This window comes from Heloderma suspectum, chromosome 1, assembly GCF_057233095.1.
Source record: "Heloderma suspectum isolate Gila_16-S chromosome 1, 16-S_ref, whole genome shotgun sequence".
NCBI classification, from domain to species: domain Eukaryota; kingdom Metazoa; phylum Chordata; class Lepidosauria; order Squamata; family Helodermatidae; genus Heloderma; species Heloderma suspectum.
In genome coordinates this window covers 307,520,062-307,542,744 of record NC_139458.1, presented here as the reverse complement: position 1 = coordinate 307,542,744, position 22,683 = coordinate 307,520,062, and the positions used below count along the sequence as shown (strand labels likewise).

Here is a 22,683-nt window from a genome sequence, read left to right as displayed (position 1 = left end):
TAAAATGCCTGGAAAATAAGGTTTTCACTGGTGCTGAAAAGAGCAGAGTGTAAGCCTCTCTGGGAAGTTCATTCCATAACTGGGGTACCACAGCAGAAAAGGCCCTCTTCCCGATAGTCACCCACCTCACTTCCTTTGGTGGGGGCTCCTGAAGAAGATCCACTGAAGTTGATCTTAGGATTTGGGCAGGTACATATGGGAGGAGACAGTCCTTCAGGTAACCTGGCCCCAGGCTGTCTAGGGCTTTGAACATTAATACCAGAACTTTGAATCGGGCCCAGAAATGGACTGGCAGTTGTCATGGAAAAGTACTGGCATAATATGATCACATTGACCGGCCCCCGTTAACATTCTTGCTGCCCTATTTTGGACCAGCGGAAGTTTCTAAACCATTTTTAAAGGCAACCCCATGTATAACGCATTGCAGTAATCCACACAAGAGGTTATTTCCTAGATCATAGTAAAAGTGCATTTCTTTTCATGCTTTTGAGTAAAGGAATATTGTAGAAAGAGGTCTCATCTTTTTTTCAGCCGAAGTACTTTAATTGTAAACTTTTGTGTCTCCTATATTAGCTTGTGCTGGATGTGATATCGAAGCATGTTTCAGCTTTGGATTCAGATGAAGCAAGAGGTGCTTCCCTCCTGGCCTTGGGACTGTGGCCAGATTCTGCATCCAGTGCTTTGTTTGCAGCTGAAGATTCTCTCCTTTCTACGGTTCATAATGATGGGCAGGTCCTGGCATATTGCCTGAACAGACTGAATCTAAAAAACAACAGGTGGGCAAGAGATGTTGCTGTTCCAGTTTTGACAAGTGAGAGTTAACTGTTCCAGTTTAACTACCAAGCAGCTCTTGCCTGTCTATGTATGTTACACTTGACCTTAGTCAAAAGGCCAAGAAGCGACGCCTGGCCATGTATGTTAATTACTCAGCAGCCCCTGTATTTTCAGAGGCAATATTTTTTATCCTCTTGAGGGCAGTTAGTTACATACATGACTTGTTCTGCTTAAGTGCGGAAATGTACAAAAACAAGCATGTACTCAGAGCGGAATGAAAATATGTGATTAAACTAACTATTTCCCATAAAACTAAAGATTTTGCAATGAGGTCTGTGGCCAAGGTTGCTGGTGCAATGGGGAGTTTGCTCTTCATAACAGAACCCCGTAAACATATATTTCCAAATCGGGACAGTTTAGTGGAGTTCCCTCCTGCAAGCTCCACTGACCTGTCCCTTTCTGGTAACAAGCCTTCCTGCTTGTTTTGGGTTGTTAGCGGTGAATCCAACTGGTGTGCAGGCAGTGTAGAATACTGCCCATAATGTGTAATCAGAGTTTATTTTCCTTAATCATGGTTAAATATTATGCCTGAATGCTTTAACTATGGTTAAGGATCAGCGATAAAGTAGAATATGAAACTGTGGTTTAAAGTGTACCATGGTTACGTGCTACATATGCACTCAGCAACCCATTGTCAAGATAGTTTTTCTGGCTCTCCAGAATCTTTGTTTACAAGGTAGCACACACCTTATACATACCCTTTACCAGTAAAGCTTAGTTTGGCAGACTAAACAGTTGTTTCAGAGTGCATCTGGGGTTTTACCCAGAGTGAAGGCAGCAAACCATTGTTAGTGCTGACACATTTAAGGATTATGTCTCCTCTGCCTTTGACAAATGTATAGCGATTGTGTGTGTGTGTGTGTGTGTGTGTGTGTGTGTAGGAATTACCTTTTTTTCATAACCTTTTTTTCAGGACACTTCCTCTTACTATACATGACTTTGAGAAAATTCTGAAGTCTGCAAATCCAGATTGTCTCAAATTCAGTGCAGTTGAGATGAGTGCTTCTTGGGCAGATGACATGGAGGTCCTTTCTGCAGCAGTTAAGTTATTCATAGAAAAGGCAACCAATGAAGACTGGACATTGAGAGTTGGGTGGCTTAATCAGTTAAAAAAGAATTTATCCCAAGTGCCTGGTAAGTATTAACTGTGCTTCTGCTTGACCAATACTGATCTTAATGTTTGGTGGAAGAAAAAGATGTATCATCATGCAGGACAGTCTTACTTGTGCTTACTTGGAAGTAAGTCCCGCTATATTTAATAAGGCTTATTGCCTGGTAAGTGTGTATAGCATTTCAGCCTTAATGTGTGTGTTTTTTCTAGAGTGTTGCAAGTATAATATAAATATGGACTACTGGGGGAAATAAAAATAGAACATTATTTCCACTCATGCAGAAACAAAGGGCAGTATGCTATACTGCTGCTGCACTCCCGCTCATTCTGTTCCATTGCAACATAATGCAGTGGGGAGTTTGCACTTTGTAAAGGAACCTTCCGCTCATTTCCACATTGGGACAGGTTAGCTGAGCTCCCTTCTGTGATCTTCGCTGACCTGCCCCATTCTAGAAATGAGCTAACTCCCCCCCATTGTGCTAGCAGTGGGTCTCGCTGGAGTTCAGGCACATAGGATACTTCCCCCTGACTTCGGCATCAAGTCAGTCTTTTCTTTCTTCTCCCCCTCCCCACCTACTTTTGGTAACATCTTGCTTGATGAAGAGATTTGGAGATCTCAAAGGCTTGTACATTTCTTGTGACCTTTGAGCTGGCCTAATAAAGGTATTACTTTAATATGGATTTAGGATTTTTTAAGAAGTTGAGTATGTTACTGGAATAGTGTATGTGATGAGAGAGTGAATGGGAAGAACAGTCGAACTGAGAAAAAACATACATTCTCAATGGAACTCTTGCCTCAAGAAGTAGGGATTTCCGGGCTTCATAGCCTTCAGTTTCTTCTCAGCCTCCAGCCCAAGAGTCTGGCTTCCTACTTTGACATCTGAGTATAAAGTTGGTTAATGGACTGAATTCTCTGTAGGAGAGGTTGGCTCTTTCCACCCAGCAGCAGCCATGTAGAAAGCCCGCTTCAGGTTGGGGGTCCTCCAGAGCAGCTCCTGTTGATGTGCGAGGGGGTGCTCTTAGAAGGAAATATCTCCCTCACCTCCCCCCCAGCCATACAAGCACAGAAGTGCTTTATGATCATACATGGGATGTATGGGAGCTGTGGTTGGAATTCAGCTCATGCTTACAGTTCTACTTCTTTTTACAGCTTCAGTGTATACTCAGCTGGAAGCTGGAGCTGCATCTCTGAATAATTTCTACTTCAGCCCCCTCTCAGGTGGAATCAGTAATGTAATAAAGATGTTGCAACCAAATATGACTGGTAAGATGTCTTCCCTCTCTCTCTCAGGTCTCTGTGTGTATGTGTGTCTGCTTCATTAAATATTATCTTCAGCCTGGTTCAGATGACACGCTTGGCTCATCGGGGATTGTTTAACTCATGATGAGCTGTGACAAGTGCTGGGGGTAATTTGAATATTCAACCCCCACTTGGGGGTTGTTGTGTCGTGCAAACCCAGCCACCGACAGTTATTTGAGGGTTAAAACAACTCTTGTATAACCCTCAGTTTGTTTTAGGGTTATGTGAGGGTTGTTTAAACCTCAAACAGTGGCTGGGTTCACGTGACACGGCACCCCCAAGGAGGAGTTGCATATTCAAAATGGGTTCATCAGGCGTTAAACATCCTCCTGATGAGCCCAGCATGTCGTGCGAAATGGGTCTTGCTATGCTTTTGAAAAAAATGAAGATTGATGTGAGAAACTGACAGGCTCATCTTTTAAAGTTCTACAACAACTTCACTAACAAATACACCAGTAACCAAATAGAAAGGAAGGATGGTGAGGGGAAAAGGAGGAAAGGGTCCCGGGGAAGGGCACAAATAAAGGAAATAATATAAAGAAGCTATACATAACATCAGGTCATTGTACCGTCAGGTGAAGCACATACACAGGCAAGTCTACCTGTAACAGCAAAATTCAGATCCTTGGGCCCAAGGCTTAGGCAAAGGTCTCACTATATGACAACCAGCCTTTGTTAAGAGCGGTGCTCAAGCACCAAGAGTACAGTCAGATCTTTGTCCATTGATGTATAGGGAGGCACTGGTGTTTCCAATGCTGTAACACAAGTCTTTTAGTTACCAAGAGGGCTTGAGGGAGCTACTTCCAGTAGCCATCTAACAAACCCCACAGCGTGGGAATGGAATTCAACGATACATATACATCAATAAACCTAAATGGTGTTTCTAAAACAAGATTAAGCTCAATGCAAATCTAGGACCAAAAGGATGCAATACAAGGGCAACCTCACATCTTACATACCAGGGAGCCTTCCTCCTTCCTGCACTGCCAACAGAGTCTGTGGCTAGCACGATTTTTCCAATATAGCCTGACGGGTGTCACCATTGGGAGATTCTTAGTGAAGCCTGTGGCAGCAGAGTTAAAACTGGGTGGTTTAGGAAACATGCTTTGGTGGTGCTATTTCTTTCAAAATAAGGCATAGTAAGTAGTTGCATAAGTAGGGGTATGTGTGTAAGATGTCTATATATATCTCATTCAGGAGAGTGTTCCTTCAGTCACTGTACCTATGAATGCTCTTACTCTGTTAGAGTTGGAGAGAGGGAACTGTTTATTTTAAAGACAGATGTGAGCGTTCTTCCTGTTCTACTTCCTTGTTAGATGAACATGTGATTCCTATGGATCCAAGATGGAACATGCAGTGTTTGGATATGATTAGTGATTCAGTGGATTTTGATGCAGAAGTGGAACACTCAGATCAGCTTCTTAGTCTTCTGAAATCTCTTTCAAACCGGTGGGTTTAGCCACATGCATCCTGTCATTTTGGTTTTAAAAGTTAGAGCTTGTCATTACGATACGTTAGAATAAGCTGGTCTGTATTGCAAATTCAGGTTCATTGCTTTTACCTTGGCTGATAAAGTCTATAATTAGCCCAATTTTCAATTAAAAAATGAACTACATGCCAGTTGATCCCTGGTTTGTTTATTTACTACATTTCTAATCCACCCAACAGCTGAAGTTCTCTGAGCAGTTCACGGGCTCTCTGGTTCTGGTGTCTTATGGAAGGAAAGATGAGGACATAATCCAGGAAAAGTTGGCTGCACTTGTGGTCACTGATAATCAAAGTTTAAGTGAAACCAAAAACCATGGCTTAGATCCAGAGGTGTCTTGCATGAGAGGAAAGGTCCTTTTGCACAAGACAGCCCCACAAAATTTCTTCCAATTTCCTTGTCCTGGTGTAGCCCAACCTGTGTGGCATAGTGGTTAGAGTGTTGGACTGGGACTCAGAAGACCAGGGTTCAAGTCCCCACTCAGCCATGAAGCTCATTGGGTGACTTTGGGCCAGTCACTGACTCTCAGCCTGACCTACATCACAAGGTTGTTTTGAGGATAAAATGGAGAGGAGGAAGATCATGTATGCTGCCTTGGGCTCCTTGGAGGAAAAAAGGCAGGATATAAACGTAATAATAAATGCATGCATAAATTCCAAAGAGCCCCTTGACCCTCACAGGCAGCTTTTGTGGGGACACAGGAGGCTGTAGTGTGTGTATGGGCCGGGGGAGAGGCATAAAAGTGTTGCTGGGTAGGTGGAGGTCCACTTGAACTTCTCTGCATGCAACCCCTAATTTCATAAGAGAACTCATGTTGTTTTTAAATAAAGCATTCAAAATATACAAATCACCTACCACATCTGCTGATGGTCATATCCTGAATTCTTCCATCCCTATCACAACTAGTTTGCTGTTTCACTTGTCTAATGAGAATTATACATTATCTGGGCAGGATCCATTTCAGTTCAATTTGTTGTAGAGCTTCTAGTGCAGCTTTCCCTAACCTGGTGCTCTCCAGTTGTGTTAGACTCCAAACATCTGGAGGGCGTTTGGTTGGGGAAAGCTAGTCTAATCCTTTATTGGCACTGTATAAATGTTTCATAGTCATAACTTGAAATTCCGTTTATAGGCCATAAGTTTCCTCTTTCACGATTTTGACTTCTTATCGTGATAATTTAATGACAACCCTGTGTGTGTCATGTTGCAATTGCAGGGCAATATTGTTTCTGGACCGTGAGAAAAAGAGCTATATTGAAAGGAGCTTGATTAACACAAAAAAGCCAAAAACCAGTGCTTTGAGGATTTCTCTAGAGTTCCATAAAGGTATCCATTGCATTTCCATTTTTTTAATAAATGAAAAGCAAATTCAGCTTTGTTTTCTGACAAGAAGAATAATTTTCAGGAATTTACAGGTTGAGTACATTTTTATGTTGATGTATGCTGAAATGTGGATCTCAGAAAGCTTATTTTGAGCATATTTGGTAGTGTTGCCCAGGATTAAGACTTTTTGGAGAGTTATATGCAATACGATTTTGCTGATGGGAGAGTTGATGATACCTTTAGATCCCTTGACAATTCTGTTAGATTAAATAGAGCAGTTTGTTTTAGTTCAGAAAGAGTTAATCTGGAATTTATTAACTGCTACATGGATTTTGGTAACTCAGAAGTTGAGAAGTACGTCCATCCCTCACTTACAGAATGGCTAATGAAAGTTTGGAAATTAAAGAACTGACAAAACTCATGGAGTTCAGAAGACTGAGGGATGGTAAACAAAAAATAGAAAAATGTAATATTACCTGATTTCCTTTTATTTCTTTTAGGAAATGAAGCTACAATTTTGATACTGCTACATATCAGATGGTCATATACATATATTTATAGATATGTATAATATGTGATTTATCTTTACATTATATCTCAGCCTTCCTCAAACTGGTGCTCTCTTGATGTTTTGGACTACAACTCTTAGCACTCCTGACTGTTGACCATACTAACTAGAACTGATGGGAGTTGAAGTCCAAGGCATCTGGAGGGCATCAAGTTGGGGAAGGCTTGTTTAAAATATTCCTTTTTTGATGCTTGTATACAATTTAGTCTATATTATTTTTAATTTATTAGTGTTATTTATATGTGTCCTTATCTGGTAACAAGCCATCAAGGCTTTTAAATACCATTATTTAAAACCTTAAAAAAATAAAAATGACAACAGTAAAAATATTAAACCTACACATTTTAAAAGGCAAAATTGAAGAGATGTGGCCTTACACCTTTCCTAAAAGCCAAGAGAGTGGGGACCAATCATTGTTCTTTAGGGAGTGCATTCCATAGTTTGGGGGCAACAGAGGAGAAAGCCCCTTTACAGGTGCCGGACGGGTGGGTCTCTGCAGGTAATGGTGGCCTCAAAAGGGTCTCCGCTGCAGATCATAATAACAGGGCAGGTACATAAAGAGACAGGTAGTCCCTTTCATGGCCTGGTCCTAAGCCATTTAGGGCTTTAAAACCAACACCTTGAATTGTGCCTGGAAAGCAGTTGACAACTAGTGCAGATCTTTCAGTGCAGTTGTAATACGGTCACAATTAGGGATGGACGGATTGCTTACCCTCCGATCTGCGGCATTGTCCTCTTGGGGCGGGGGGAGGCAATCCTCCAGAGCGGCTCTGTGACGGTTCCGCAGAGCCGCACCCCGGCTCCGTACCACTTCTGATACAGTAATGGCGGCCACCATTACCGAATCGCAAGCGGTCCGGAGCCAGTGTGCCGTTCTGGAGGGAATCCTCGGGAGGCAGAGGTAAGTGATACATTCTGCTGCGGATTCTGGAGGCCAGATTCAAAATAATCCAGCCTCATTTGGGTCGGCAGCGGAATTCTCCGCCATTCCTAGTCACAATACCGTGCAGCCTAGCCGCTGCATTTTGCACCAGTAGTAGCTCCCAGGCACTCTTCAAGAGTAGTCCCAAATAGAGCACATTACAGTCTCCTAAATGTGATGCAAAGGCATGGATAACTGTTGCCAAGTCAGACCTATTTGGGAAGGGTTGCAGCTGGCACACAAGCGTAATTGTGCAAACACCCAAAAAAAAGCGCGTATGCAAATGGCGGCGCCCATTTGCGTTCCTTATTTGGGCACATGTAGTCTACTTAAACATTTACATAGACTATGGCAAAAATAAGGGCAACGCTATAGCCCATAGGTGCCGCCATTTGCATACGTGCTTTTTTTTCCCCCCAAAGTCAGCCGTGATAGGCTACGTACGGATTTACGTAGCCTATCATGGTGTTTTTTGAAAATCTAGCCATGATAGGCTACGTAAATCTTTACGTAGCCTATCACGTTTGCTTGTAGACTCCAACCGGGCCATAGGTCTGTGTGGAACCACCAGGAACATGCCCTCTGATGACCTCAGTGACTGGGCAAGTTGGTAAAAAGGAGGCGTTCTCTCAGGTATCCTGGTCCCAAGTTGTTTAGGGCTTTGTACACTAGTACTGATACCTTAAACCTTGCTCGGTAGCGATTAGGCAGCCAACGCAGTTCCCTCAGCAAAGGAGTTACATGCTGAAAAGGGGCAGCTCCTGACAACAGCCAAGCTGCTGTGTTCTGCACTAGCTCCAGGTTCCGGACCATGTAGCATGTACTAGATGGAGTGATGTATTTTTCTTTTTGGCTTAATTTTAATCTTCAAATGAAGATCCTGGCAACCACAACTCAGTTCCGCATGCTATTGTGGCCAACCTTGCTGCGTTCTTTGAACTTTGGGATGCCTTCGTGTTGCACTGGGTGAAGTCTACACAGATGGCTGTGTCTGATGAAAAATTGTATGAAGTAAGTAGGCCCTACAAACCCTGGTTTTTTTCCAGTTCCTTCATGAGTTTCCCTTCATCTCCCCCACCCCACCCCCCCAACACAAACACACCCACTTTCCATTTTTCAGTCCTTTGTTTTGTGTAGCGAAAGGGAACTTGGAAAGGAGGCATGAAGTCCATCTGTCCCCTCTTGTTGGTGGAAGATCTGGCAAACTGGTTCAAGAAACTGTCACCCTAGACCAGCTTTCCCAACCTGGTTCGCTCCAAATGTATTTGACTACACCCCCCATCGTCTCCCAACCATCATGGCCAGTGGTCATGTTGGTGGAGTATGCAGTTTACCTCCACATCAAGGGGCTTCTCTTTCATTCTCCTACATTTTACAACAAAGTATTTCAGAGACACTCCCTGATACTATGCACTGTTTACTCATCAGAAGCTCAATTGCTGCCTGGATCAGAATACATTTGTGTTACATACATACATTTATTTTATTTTATTTATATATGTGTGTGTATGTATATGTATATATATATATATATATACACACACACACACACTTATTTTATATACATATATATACACACACACACCTATCTATCTACCTATCTATCTATACACACACGGGGGGGGGCGTGGTGGCTTAGTGGTTAAGATGCTGAATTGCAGACTGGAAGGTCGGCAGGACAGCAGTTCGAGACCCGAGTGCTGCGTGACGGAGTCAGCTCCCGTCTTCAGTCCCAGCTCCTGACAACCTAGCAGTTCGAAAGCAAGAAATTGCAAGTAGATAAATAGGTACCGCTTCGGCGGGAAAGGTAACAGCGTTCCGTGCACCTCGGTGTTCAGTCATGCCGGCCACATGACCACGGAAGCGTCTTTGGACAGCTCTGGCTCTTCGGCTTAGGAATGGGGATGAGCACCCCTTAGAGTCGGACATGACTGGCTGGGGACACCTTTTTATATATATACATACATACACAGGCAGACGCGCACACACACCACATCAAAAGATTTCGGAGCAGTGAACAACAAAGATAAAAGAATAAAACATCATGTTAAAACAATTAAAATATTTTAAAAGAAACAAGGAAGAAACCTACTAGTATTGGATCTACCTACAAATATTGTAGGCCTTATGTTTTGTGTTCCAAGTTGGTTGTAGTTGAGGAATGAATAATTGTAAATGTTTTACATGTAAAAATGTAAATGTTTCTACAGCTACATCTAGCAGAATGTTAACATTCAATTTTCACATTGTGGGAGGGGGCATCTATGCCATTTTGTTAACAGAGACTTGGAGCCAAAAAAGTGCAAGAAGAACTCCACTAGTGTTCCTGGGTTTTCCTGACCAGCCTCTTTCCTACTGTCTCCTGTGCCCCTGAAAACCTTCTCCTGAGAGTTGGTGAACCCTGTGAGACAGCATGGGATTTGACAGCAAGTGGAATTTGGGGGGCCATCTTCCATGAGCAGAAGTGCCTTTCTGCTCTCACAAGGCAGCTTTTGGATTCAAGAGATGGTCATTTCCTAGTACTAGTTCTCAAGAATTAGTGCTCAACCTAAAATGTATTGCTGTGTGTATTATAGGTCAGAGAATTAATCCTTCCTGGCTTTCCTCTAGATACTGCATTGCTTATTGTGGCGTGACAGGTTTTGGACAACATCTGACATGGTAGCTGTGGATTCTTCTGGCTTGACACTCCTGTCTCTTCACTGGCACTGGGTTGTGAAACATTTAGTTGGCAGAATACCTCAGTTACTGAGTGGATATGAACAACAAAAGTACGTTGGTTTTAGCTTTCCTATAATGTTGTTAACTGACACAAAGGCCTTCACTTCAATACCAAAAATAGATACACTTAACAATACTCATAAAGACCAAACTGTAAGAAAGACCATAGTTACAGATACTGGGCCTCTTTGCATGATCAAACAGCCCACTGGCTTATTTAAGCTATGATGGGCTGTAGCGCGTGCTGGTGGCCATTTTGAGTATTCAAGGTGCAACTGCAGCTTATTGTGTCATCTGAACCCTAGGCCTATTTTAGGGTTCTGAGAGGGTCCGCCCACACCAGGCTCGTATGACACAACAAGCCACAGTTGTGACTTGAATCTTTCAGGATGGCACCTGAGGGAGCTGCAGCTCATCATGTCTTAAATAAGCCACAGTGAGCCACGGCGATCATGTGAACGCAGTTCTTGTTTAGTACTACCCATTTTTCCAGCATGAATATGATTACGACAATTGTGTGTGTGTGAATCTGACAGACAGAAGGTGGGGCAAGTGAGAGATGAAATACTATGTCCAGGAGACACCAAGTGCTTGACTCAGGCTGCATTCAGACGATTGTGGCGGGGGAAGTAACCATCGTAGCTGCTCTCCCAGCCCTCGTGTGTGCCACATGCGCGACTGCCATTTGCGTTGTTCCCCATTCTGCAACATTGGGGGAGTGGGGGGCTTTGTAACCACCCTGCAATCTCTACTGCATGTCGTGGGTTGTAGGGTGAGTACGATGCCTCCCCACCGTGATGTGCACAACACGGCAACCCACACTGCAGTGCAGGGAATAATGCAAATGGCGGTCACGCACCTGCAGGGGGAGCAGCCACGATGGTTGCTTCCCCTGCTGCGATTGTCTGAACCCAGTCTCTGTCTTCGTGTGTCTTACTTGGTTCAGTACTGAGCAGGGCCATATCTCCCACAAAAGGAAATTACTTTTTTTTTTTTTTTATTAATAGCTATGATTGTATTAAATTGAAGAACACAGAGAAAACCACTAAACCATTCAGGTATGACCGAAATCATATCCCTTATGAATATGAATACAGTGGAGGTGAGGAATAGATTTCAGGGATTAGACCTGATAGACAGAATGCCTGAGGAACTATGGACGGAGGTCCGTAACATTGTTCAGGAGGCAGCAACGAAATCCATCCCAAAGAAAAAGAAATGCAAGAAAGCCAAGTGGCTGTCTGATGAGGCTTTACAAGTAGCTGAGGAAAGAAGAGAAGTGAAAAGCAAGGGAGAAAGGGGAAGATATACCCAACTGAATGCAGATTTCCAGAGAATAGCAAGGAGAGACAAGAAGGCCTTCTTAAATGAACAATGCAAAGAAATTGAAGAAAACAACAGAATGGGAAAGACTAGAGATCTCTTCAAGAAAATCGGAGATCTCAAGGGAACATTTTGTGCAAAGACGGGCATGATAAAGAACAAAGAAGGCAGGGACCTAACAGAAGCAGATGAGATGAAGAACAGGTGGAAAGAATACACAGAAGAACTATACAGGAAAGATCTGAATGTCCCTGATAGCCATTATAGTATGGTCACTGAACTTGAGCCGGACATCCTCGAGAGTGAAGTCAAGTGGGCCTTAGGAAGCATTAGTAACAACAAAGCTAGCGGAGATGACAGTATTCCAGCTGAGCTATTTAAAATCCTAAAAGATGATGCTGTTAAAGTGCTGCACTCAATATGCCAACAAATTTGGAACACTCAGCAGTGGCCACAAGACTGGAAAAGGTCAGTTTACATTCCAATTCCAAAGAAGGGCAATGCCAAACAGTGTCCAAACTACCGTACAATTGCGCTCATTTCATATGCCAGCAAGGTGATGCTCAAAATTCTACAAGCTAGGCTTCAGCAGTATGCGAACCGAGAACTACCGGAAGTACAAGCTGGGTTCTGAAGAGACAGAGGAACTAGAGATCAAATCGCCAACATTCGCTGGATCATGGAGAAAGCAAGAGAATTCCAGAAAAACATCTATTTCTGCTTCATTGACTATGCTAAAGCCTTTGATTGTGTGGATCACAACAAACTGTGGCAAATTCTGAAAGAGATGGGAGTACCAGACCACCTTACCTGTCTCCTGAGAAACCTGTACGAGGGTCAAGAAGCAACAGTAAGAACCAGAGATGGAACAACCGAGTGGTTCAAAATTGGGAAAGGCGTACGACAAGGCTGCATATTGTCACCCTGCTTATTTAACTTATATGCAGAGTACATCGTGAGAAACGCCGGGTTGGATGAATCACAGGTCGGAATTAAGATTGCTGGGAGAATTATCAACAACCTCAGATACGCAGATGATACCACCCTAATGGCAGAAAGTGAAGAGGATCTCAAGAGCCTCTTGTTGAGGGTGAAAGAGGAGAGTGCAAAAGCTGGTTTGAAACTCAACATTAAAAAGACTTAAGATTGTGGCATCTGGCCCCATCACTTCCTGGCATATGGAAGGGGAAGAAATGGAAGCAGTGACAAATGTTATTTTCTTGGGCTCCAAGATCACTGCAGACGGTGACTGTAGCCATGAAATTAAAAGACGCTTGCTCCTTGGGAGGAAAGCTATGGCAAACCTAGACAGCATAGTAAGAAGCAGAGACATCACCTTGCCGACAAAGGTCCGTCTAATCAGCGCTATGGTTTTCCCAGTAGCAACGTATGGCTGTGAGAGCTGGACTATAAGGAAGGCTGAGCGCCGAAGAATCGATGCTTTCGAACTGTGGTGCTGGAGAAGACTCTTACGAGTCCCCTGGACTGCAAGGAGGTCCAATCAGTCCATCCTAAAGGAAATCAACCCTGAGTGCTCATTGGAAGGACAGATACTGAAGCTGAAGCTCAAGTATTTTGGCCACCTAATGCGAAGAGAAAACTCCCTGGAAAAGACCCTGATGCTGGGAAAGACTGAAGGCAAAAGGAGAAGGGGACAGCAGAGGATGAGATGGCTAGATAGCCTCACCGATGCAATGAATATGAACTTGAGCACGCTCCGGGAGAGAGCGGAGGACAGGAAGGCCTGGCGTGCTATGGTCCACGGGGTCACGAAGAGTCGGACACGACTGAATGACTGAACAACAACAACAATGCTTGTATACCCACCACTGGAATTTGTGCAGTCCCCACACAGAGGTACTTGTTGATGTGCTCCCTGCCAGCAGCCTGGTATATTCCTGCAGGTGATTATGTGAATCCCGCTAACTATTAAGGTGTTGAAATGGCTTATGGTGGGATGAGATTCTGTGGGCTTCTGCAGATACAGCATGGCTGCATAGTTTAATGACCAACCTTTCTCTCCTGAATTTCTGTACAAACATTTATTCCTTCTCTCCTTTTAAGGCTGTCCAAGGATATTCAGTCTGTGTCGCAGCAAATTCAGTCTTGTCTGGCCAATCCTGCTGGTAATTCTGTCAGCATTAAGAAGCTGCAGAAGTCTTTGGGAAAACCTCTTCCCTTCAAGGTATGATGTACTGATATGTAACTTCTGTGGTTTCTGTTGAGATTTTTTTTCCTCTTTAGAAGCATGTTCAACATTGCTACGCTTCAGGAATTCTTTAAGGATATTGTGTTACAGAGCAAGAAAAGTCCTTGCTTGATCATGTGAAATAGTTACATCTTCAGAAAACGTGTACGTTTAGAAATGTAAGCATTCTTCTCCCTTTAAGAAAAGGTAGGCCCAGCTTCCTAAGCTCCCTACAGGAAGGGCTGTGGATCAGTGGTAGAGCAGACACTTTCCATGCAGAAGGTCCTAGGCATTTCGGGTAGGGCTGAGAAAGACTCCTGTGTGAAACCCAGGAGAACCTGTTGCCAGTCAGTGTATTTTTAAAAAATATATATTAAAATATTTATACCCCACCTTATCTCTAAGGAATTCTAGACAGCTTACAACAAGTCAATAATTTAAAAACAGTGCTGTGAAACCCAGATGGACCAATAGTCCAGCTATCTCACTTCCTATGTTCCTGCATAGCAGTTCCTAGTTGGTCACTTCTAAACATATGCACACATTGAGACATATCTGACTTGCAGCTTGGGTGCCACAAGTGGCTCAGGCGGCAGGATTTTGTATTCTGTGGTGTAAAGTGACACTTTGCTCCTGCCTGCCTCTCCTGCACTGCAGTGTTCCCTGTGCCTCCGCTCTGTAGACTAGAAGCAAAATGGTCCGCTCCACAAGGGGATCCATACATACTGAAGCACACATTAGTGTGGAACATTCTCATTTGCCCACTCGTGAGAGCAGTCAGGTGGGTGACCACATGTGAGAGGGCCTTCTCTGCAGTGGCCCCACACCTTTGGAACAAGCTGCCATTGGAGGTCCACCATGCTCCGTCATTGCAGACTTTTAAGAAGGCCTTGAAAATTTATTATTTTACCTTGGCCTTCTATTGATATGACTGCTGTTGTTGCTGTTGTTGTTGTTAACATCGCTGTTGCTGCTTTTAACATCTTCGTTGATTTTATTGTTTTTATATTTTTATCATCTTTAATATTTTAATAGGTTTTATGTATTTTATTGTTGTAAGCTGCCTCGGGAGGGCTTCTGCCCTGAAAGGTGGCCAACAAATATTTTAAATAAATAAATACTTCGGATTGACTTGTGATACATTTGCCAAGAAGGTTGGCTATCTCTGATAGGCATATAACATCCCTCTTACTCATGCATGCTTACTTCAACGTTTACACAAAGCTTAGTGTAAAGTCTGTTGTAGGCATTTTACTGAAAACACTAAAGCAAAACATTATAGTGTCCAAACTACTGGGCTGGAGTTGGCATTGTTTTAGTTTTTATTTAATGTTTTTAGGATAAAGAGGTTGTGGAAACTGCTATCCAGCTGAGGAGACTCTCCAAAGCACTTAATATCCAGGAGCTGAAACCCGCTTTTGGGGATGATCAGCGGCAGAAGGAAATCTGTATTCTGAAAGCTGCTGCCACAGAGTGGAAGATAAAGACTGCGTTGCTTCAAGCTCAAGGCCTAGTTCTCAGAGCCAGTCGTGTGAAGGATGTTAGTTCAGGTAAATGACTTCTTGTATCTGACAGTCTGTAGTGAGGAGCTCTTTGTAAAAATGCTAGTACTGCAAGCTTTACAAAACAATGACAGTATATAACAAAATATATACTGTGGTTTTTGTGCTTTTTTTCTCAATCTGTTTGGATTTATTGGGAGATAAGATTCTAGTTGCGGTTCTTTTGCTCCTTTTATTTCTTACAGACGAATTGCGGACTTTGGTGAATCTCCAGCATTCAAAGCTGAAGGAAGGAGGAGCATTGGTTGAGCCTCTTGAAGAAAAGCTTGCTGAGGACAAGCGGGTGGACTCTACTTTGTTACCTCAGCTCTGTAGTAGGGTGCAACTGTGGCCTGCAATGGAGTATCTCACTGTACTGTGGCAGTACAAGCTGACCTCCAATTATATTGCTGAGACTTATTTGCAAAGGTGAGGGATAGTTTTCTGTGGGGAAACTAAATTTTGCCTTTGCTGTTATAACTTTTTGAATGGTAATAGGAGCACAGGGTCTCAAATCCAGTCTTACTGTATTTATTTGTTACATGTATCTCCTGCCTTTTCATCCAAGGAGACTAAGGTGGCATACATGATCATCCTCCTCCCCATTTTATCCTCACAACAACCCAGTGAGGTAGGTTAGCCTGAGAATCAGTGACTGGCCCAAAATCAACCAGTGAGATTTTTGACCAAGTGGGGACTAGAACCTGGGTCTCCTGAGTTCCAGCCCAGCACTAATCACTACACCACATTGGCTTCTTGTGTTAAAGATACCCTCCTGTAGCTAGCTACTTGCTCACATGTGGTGCCATGACATTTTTTTAAATTCACCATACAGAAAATTACCAGATGATGAAAACAAGGCATTTTGTGTAAATGTTTATTTCCATAGTAGTTCTTAAACAGCCGCTCAGAGTTTTTATTTGTTACTCATTAATTTTTTTCCAGTTTTCCCCAAATGTTCACAGCTTAAAATCTGAACACAAAGCACATAATAATCATGCAAAAATCTATTAGGCATACATTATAATAAAGCCTAGCAGCATTCTGACAAGTTAGCTAGCTAATGTTTCTCAGGCCCAGGATAGTAGCTGTCCCTGGCCATGTTAAGGCACTGGCTTTTTGCTGGTGGTAGAGGCCTGGATCTACTTGAATAGTTTGGTAGGCGTGGCTGTTGAATACTTCTACTAAAATTAGTTACAAAGGCTAATGATCATCACTTTGTCAATCAATCTTCTTAGAATACATAGCCATGATTTCACATAGGCCCGTGGTTACAGGCTTCTTTAAGCCGCAGTTCCCACATAAAAGATTGAGTATGTTCATTTAATGTGGGAGCATCAGAAGCCAGCTTTCGGTGTCGTTTTCCTCACTTGAGGGCTGTACCTTTAACATCTCTGTCCTTGAATTCTCTCCTACTTTGTCTTTCCATATTTCTTTCTCTACCACTGTATCTGTCCTGATGTATTGCCCTCCAATGCAGGGATTTTGATCAATCCATAATGTCCATATGCCCTCCCCCTTTTTCTGGGATGTGTGAACTGTTTGATTTCAGTTGCTGTGGTCCTGCCATCCAAAGTGACAGGACTCGGGTAAAGTTGCTTGTCAGCCCTTCCCTTTCTGCAGCTATGGCAGCCATTTTTTTAACCCATGGGAAGCCATGGCAATGACAGGTAGTACATTGGTAATAGCTTCACTGGCGTATCCATGAACATGCATTTATAGATGGAGTGTCTCAAGATGTTAGCCCTATTTGGGCACTCTGAAAACCTCTTACTTCACCATGCAAGCGGGGGCTGCACTGCATACCCCACTGTAGGCACCTTTGTGCCATATGCATGAGCATCTGCAGAAGGGAGGCCTGCACATGTTCAGCTGTCGCTGTGTCTGAAAGGATTATGAGAATTTGTGGAAGTTTCTTATTGGACTTGGATCATTTTGAATGTGGGAAGCTCCTTAAATTTCTAATGGATGTGAAACTTGTAGTTTTGCAGTCTTTGCCCTTCTTCTTTCATTATTGTTGTACCTTGGTCTTTCCTTACTGTATATGGACCATCAGCCAGTGGTTCAGTTGCTATTCTTTGTCTTCTCTCAGGAATGGCAACAGTCGGCAATTAAGCATATGTTCAGAAATAAGGCAATTTATTGCCTTTTGCCTTAAGTTGACACCAACTACCTCTCAACAGCTTCAAGGACTTCATTACCTGTTGGAGCTTCATAAGGTTAGAATAAGTTTTAAATTCAGCAAACTCCCGCTCTTATTTTCTTTACAAGTGATACGATTACCTTCCTGGTATTCAAACACAAAAGTGTTCATTGATCTTCCCTATTCGTGTTAGATAAACAATTTCTGTTTTAATAAGAACAAAAGGAAAGACTGAAATGTGTTCTGGTGACTGAAAAAACATTCATTGTGGATTAAGGAACCAATCTTACTTCCACGTTCTTTGTCTGAGTGGGTAGTCGCTCACAAATTGTTCTTACGGCAGGGATGGGAAATTTCTGGCCCTCAGGCTGAATTTCTGTCCCGCCCTCAAGGCCCCCATTGAGGCTTCTTCCCCTCCAAGAAGGGAGAAATTTGGAGCTGCTGTGGAAAGACACTTGAGGCGGCAGTTCCCAAACCCCAACTGAGCTGCCACTTCAAGGCACTCCGGGCACCTTGAGGTGGTGGCTCTGTTGCCTTCCCTTACCTCAAGAGAGGCGTGTAAGCCACTTCACCAGAGAGCTGCTGTGGTGAGGGGAGTGTTAAACTTAATCTCCCTGTGATCCCCTCCCACCCCTGTTTCTAGTGTGTGAGTGGCATGTGTAGGGGCGTGAGTGAGTGGACAGCTGTGACCCCACCCACAGCTGGCATGTGGCACCACAGCTGGCATGTGGCCCAAACAGTTCCACTGCGAATGTGGCCCTGGGTGAATGTGGCCCTGTCCTGTGCCATGGCACCTAGTACTTGGCTGCCTGGAGGGGATCTCTGGTTCTAGTTGGCTAGTCTCTTGGGAGGTATCTCCAAGAATCAGCTGCCTGCAGTGCACTGGACTTTCCACTTTACTACTCAACTCACGATCGGCTTCTTCAGAGGTTGTGCAGTGTGACGTGTGAACCTGGACCGCTGGGTTGTTTAGGGACTAAAGCTAGCGGTAAGTCCAGCAACAAGCCACAGGTTAACCACTGGGTTGTTTATCTCCTAAACAACACAGTGGTCCAGGTTGACGCTGCACATCCTACAAAGGAGCTGATCATAGGTTATGGGGTAAAGCAGAAGATCACTGGTTGTTCAATAAAGCTGCAGGCATCAGTTTTTAAATGGGGTTCTCATTACATACGACAACCAATGGGTTGTCATTACACACGACAGGCCCTGTCTTCCTGCTGTCTGCCTGCTTCTGGATATACTTGATGCACTGAATGTGCTAAAATTATTTGCAGCACATCTGACTCAGTATTCCCTTGTTCCCTACTGTTCACTGCTTGCCTAGCGAATGTTAGAGTAGCTCGTCATGCATGTAGTGGGTTAAACAATTTTTGGGGGGTGGGGGCAGGGTTCTGTCCAAGTTTGGACTAAGAAATTTATTCTAATATTGGGAGCAGAAAATGCTGTCAGTCCAGATTCTAGCTATTTATATATTTATTTACTTACTTACTTACAATATTTGTGTACCGCTCCACAATCCAAAGATTTCAGAGCAGTGAACAGTAGATAGGCTAAAAGAATAAAAACCATGTTAAAATATTTACTTTTTTTTTTAAGCCCCTAAGAAGTAACACTTTTACACCTTTTGTAGGAGCACTCTTTAAAGAAAACTGTAAATAATGTTAGGACTCCCTGAGTCTTCTGAACTTTTGTCCTGCCTGCACTTTAGGTCTCTGAAGAAGAAATTTCTCTCTTGTGGTCAGAACTGGTGAGTTCTGCTTTAGCAGCATTCTGGAGCAGTACTGTAACTTTAGATCCACAGCACTGGCTATCCTGGCAGCCACTATCTCTGGAAGAGAAGAAGATGCCAAAGTCTCTCATGGACTCTTCTGTTCAGGTTTGTGTATGAAATAATTACATTTTTTAACGTTGTGTAGGAAAATACATTTTTAAAGGCCGGTCTATCCTCCGATCAGGATGGGAATTTTATAACATGATAAATGTAACTATTTTTACACACATTTGGGACCTGCAACAAAATATTGCAGCATGGAGCTCTCCTGTTCAAGGTGCCAGCCATGGCATTCTCTCCCTCCCACCCCATCCCACCAATTTCTCCATTCCTCCTCAACAGTCAGCACGGAATGTCCACTGAGCATGCTCAGTCCTCACTGGGCTGTTTTGGGGATTCCCGCAGAGATTTTTACTAAAGGTTATTTGTACTTTTGCAAATCTTTGGTGTCCCCCAAACCTGCTGATACCTCCCTCTTGTGAATGGATCGTCACATTTTGGTTATGTAAGCATCCACGTTCAGAGCATAAGTTCACATCAGTATTAGGTTGCAAAGATTGTTGCTGTCTTGCATGGAGTTTGCATTACCTGCTAGAGCTGAATCCAAGGATGGCTCTGCTTTTTTCTTTTCTTTTTTTACAGCTTATGCCAGTTTAAAATATAGATCTCACCCAGTATAACTCTTACCCATCTCCTTCAGAGCTCCTACACTGATTTTAATTAAAGTGTCATTGAACTGCCTGTTAATTGGGAGGAGTTTTTCATTTATAGAAGTAATTACTCTTACAGCTTGCTGTTCCTTTTTGTTTGTGGCATGCTCCAATCAATATGATTCTTCCGTTCCACTGAAGAATTTAGCATCTGGAAAAGCGCAACTTGGTTTTGCTTTTCAAAAAACAAGTTTCTGCTTCTTACAAATGTGAGAAGCTTGAAAATGTGTCTTGATATTGCAAAAAATGGTGGGGTTCCTGTTCACTGTTACAGCCTTCAGTTACTTCCCTCCTCCCATTCCTCTATTCCGTGCCTCAAAATTTATGCCTGTCAGTATGATGATTTGTGTTCACCTGTTGTAATCATTGATTTATCTGGGAGAAAATGGAGATCAGGAGCAATGCTTTCCTCTACATACCACATACATTTGATGATCAAAACATCACAGGAATGGAGGCCAGTTTTTCTCCCACCCCAACAGTGTTTTTGATTTCAGCTGCTTTACTATCTTCCATAGAAAGTAGTTGCTTTATATGAAGCAAAGTGAAGTAGATAACATTTGGGGTGACAGTACAGGTGAGCGCCATGCATGTCCCCTGTTCCTGACATAGCGGTCACCAAAGTGTGTAGCCATGTTGCTTCCACCTCAAAGGGGTGACCAAATCCCCCCCCCCCCCGGAACTTTTTACTGCAGAAGTGAACGTATGCAGTGTATGCATACGTCTTCTAGAGCAGAGCTTTCCAAACATTTTTTATGTTGGTGACACACTTTTTAGACATGCATCATTTTGTGATGTGGTAATTCAGTTTTACTAGCAAACCGGAGGTTAAACTAACTCGTTATAAGAGATACGTTCACGTACATAAATTGTAATAATGAAATGTATGGGGATAGAACATATCTCATGATATGTTCTATCTCATTTATATTTTAAAAAATATATGGTTTGTAAGGTAATAACATACATTGTTGTCATTTATGAGTAACAGTATGTAAATATGTGCAAGAAAATGTGAAAAATAAACAAAATTAACTAAAGTATTTACAATACATATTAGGACACATAGGCCCAGGTAGGAGCTCAGCTGCAAAAACACATGAAGTATTGAAGCAAAAGTCCAACAAAAATGATGTAAATATATATGTCTCACTACAAGGCTATATTGCTGTAAATATTTGCAATGCCTATGTCCAGAGTCCAGTTCCAGCACTCTCCAGTGGTACACTGCCAGTGGGTGGTTAATCCACAATTACTGCAGAGTAAAAATAAAAAATAAATGGCAGAAATCAAATTATAAGTGCCACATGGTGGGTGGCTTGCTGTTTGCCACATGGGGTTTGGGAGGGTGGCCTCCCTTCAGCCAGCAGCAGGCGGGTTGACTGGGTGACAGCCTGCAGCTGCGCTCGCCCGGGTGCTTGGGAGCACGCTGATTCTGAGGCTTCTGGCCTCCACTGAGCTCCGTTCCAACTGGCCAAGATGGCGGATGGCCCGCTTGGTGCAGTCCCAGGTGGCGTTTCCACCCGCACGCTACTCTGGCCTGGCCGCGCAGCAGCACGGTGCAGAAATCTGTGAAAGGCGCGCTCGAAATCTTGCAGGGCTGGTGGCCGCTGCCACTTCTCCGTGCCGGCGTCGGCCAAGTGCTGCTTTCAGGGCGGCCCCTCCCCTCTGTTCGCCCCGCGCCTCTGCCTCGCCGTACTGCTCCAACACCGCCAATCACGTGCATCCTACGTCAAGACACCACATGATCCTAAAGCAGCTAATGTTAAAGCAGGCTTAGCAGCTTTAGGAAGTTCCGGGGCAGGGGCCAAGGGAAGCAAACGCAAGTCAGGGAGCTCCGCGGTGCCCTTCCGCACAATTTTCTGCATTTCGCGCGACACACCTACACACTGCCACCGACACGCTAATGTGTCGCGGCACACAGTTTGGAAAGCTCTGGTATAGAATGATGGCAGGGCACATGGCAACACAAGTACAGCATGAATAATGTTGACTTTTATTTATATGTAATAAAATCTTTACTACTCTCTAGTGAAGGTGCAGATTTGAAGGTTACTTTATTGCTGAAGTAGGAATTTAGTGTGGACACAGACTTTAAATACGTGAGGGATGTTGGAGGTGGAGATCCCATCCCTCCTACCTTGGTGCACTGCTTAGACTTCAGTGCCTTCTGGTAGATCTAAGTTTTTGATAACGTGTTCTCTGAAATGTCCAGCTTCTTAAGATCCATGGCTTACCATTTTTAGTTTTACTTGTGGAAATGCTTATCAGTGCTTTAAATGTACATTTTGATCTTTATTAATTTAGGGTGTGGGTATTTTGAGTCGAGCAGTTTTCTCCAAGTGCCTCTCTGAAATTCTAACTAGCAGCAACAAGTGCAGCCAATGGGATGTGACAGGCCTTCCTATTCTTTCTGCCTCCAATGTGACCCTGGGAGAGTGGCTGGAGAGAGCACAGCAGCTTCAGGAAGCCAGCACGATTCTGTGGACCAACTTGGCTTTTTCTACTGTTGCTGAATTTAGGTATTAACAATGATTGATCTCACACCCATGTCCTCTAAAGCCATAAAAAATGTATAGATGGCTTATCCCTCTGGTCAACAACTAGCCTTAAAGGAGGAGCGCTTTTAAGGAAGACGTGGCGGGTGGTGGGCTAATGCAGCTTTGACAAAGGTTGTTGCCACAGCCACAGTTTCCTCCACACACTTCTCTTGCCTCTGTGTTGGTGGCAGGGGGCCAGGTG

At 43.5% G+C, this 22,683-nt stretch overlaps 1 protein-coding gene across 2 annotated transcripts in view; it reads left to right on the top strand.

Annotated features, from left to right (window-relative positions):
- MDN1 (midasin AAA ATPase 1) overlaps positions 1 to 22,683 on the top strand; it is a 159,079-nt gene that overhangs the window by 76,421 nt on the left and 59,975 nt on the right. For both annotated transcript variants that reach the window (XM_084827091.1, XM_084827090.1), the window contains exons 48-60: positions 574 to 776; positions 1,748 to 1,968; positions 3,096 to 3,209; positions 4,562 to 4,694; positions 5,945 to 6,054; positions 8,419 to 8,552; positions 10,152 to 10,312; positions 13,650 to 13,770; positions 15,113 to 15,323; positions 15,521 to 15,743; positions 17,407 to 17,533; positions 19,169 to 19,336; positions 22,249 to 22,463. In XM_084827091.1, coding sequence (XP_084683217.1) covers positions 574 to 776; positions 1,748 to 1,968; positions 3,096 to 3,209; positions 4,562 to 4,694; positions 5,945 to 6,054; positions 8,419 to 8,552; positions 10,152 to 10,312; positions 13,650 to 13,770; positions 15,113 to 15,323; positions 15,521 to 15,743; positions 17,407 to 17,533; positions 19,169 to 19,336; positions 22,249 to 22,463 — 2,141 coding nt within the window. The remainder of the gene's footprint in view (positions 1 to 573; positions 777 to 1,747; positions 1,969 to 3,095; positions 3,210 to 4,561; positions 4,695 to 5,944; positions 6,055 to 8,418; positions 8,553 to 10,151; positions 10,313 to 13,649; positions 13,771 to 15,112; positions 15,324 to 15,520; positions 15,744 to 17,406; positions 17,534 to 19,168; positions 19,337 to 22,248; positions 22,464 to 22,683) is intronic.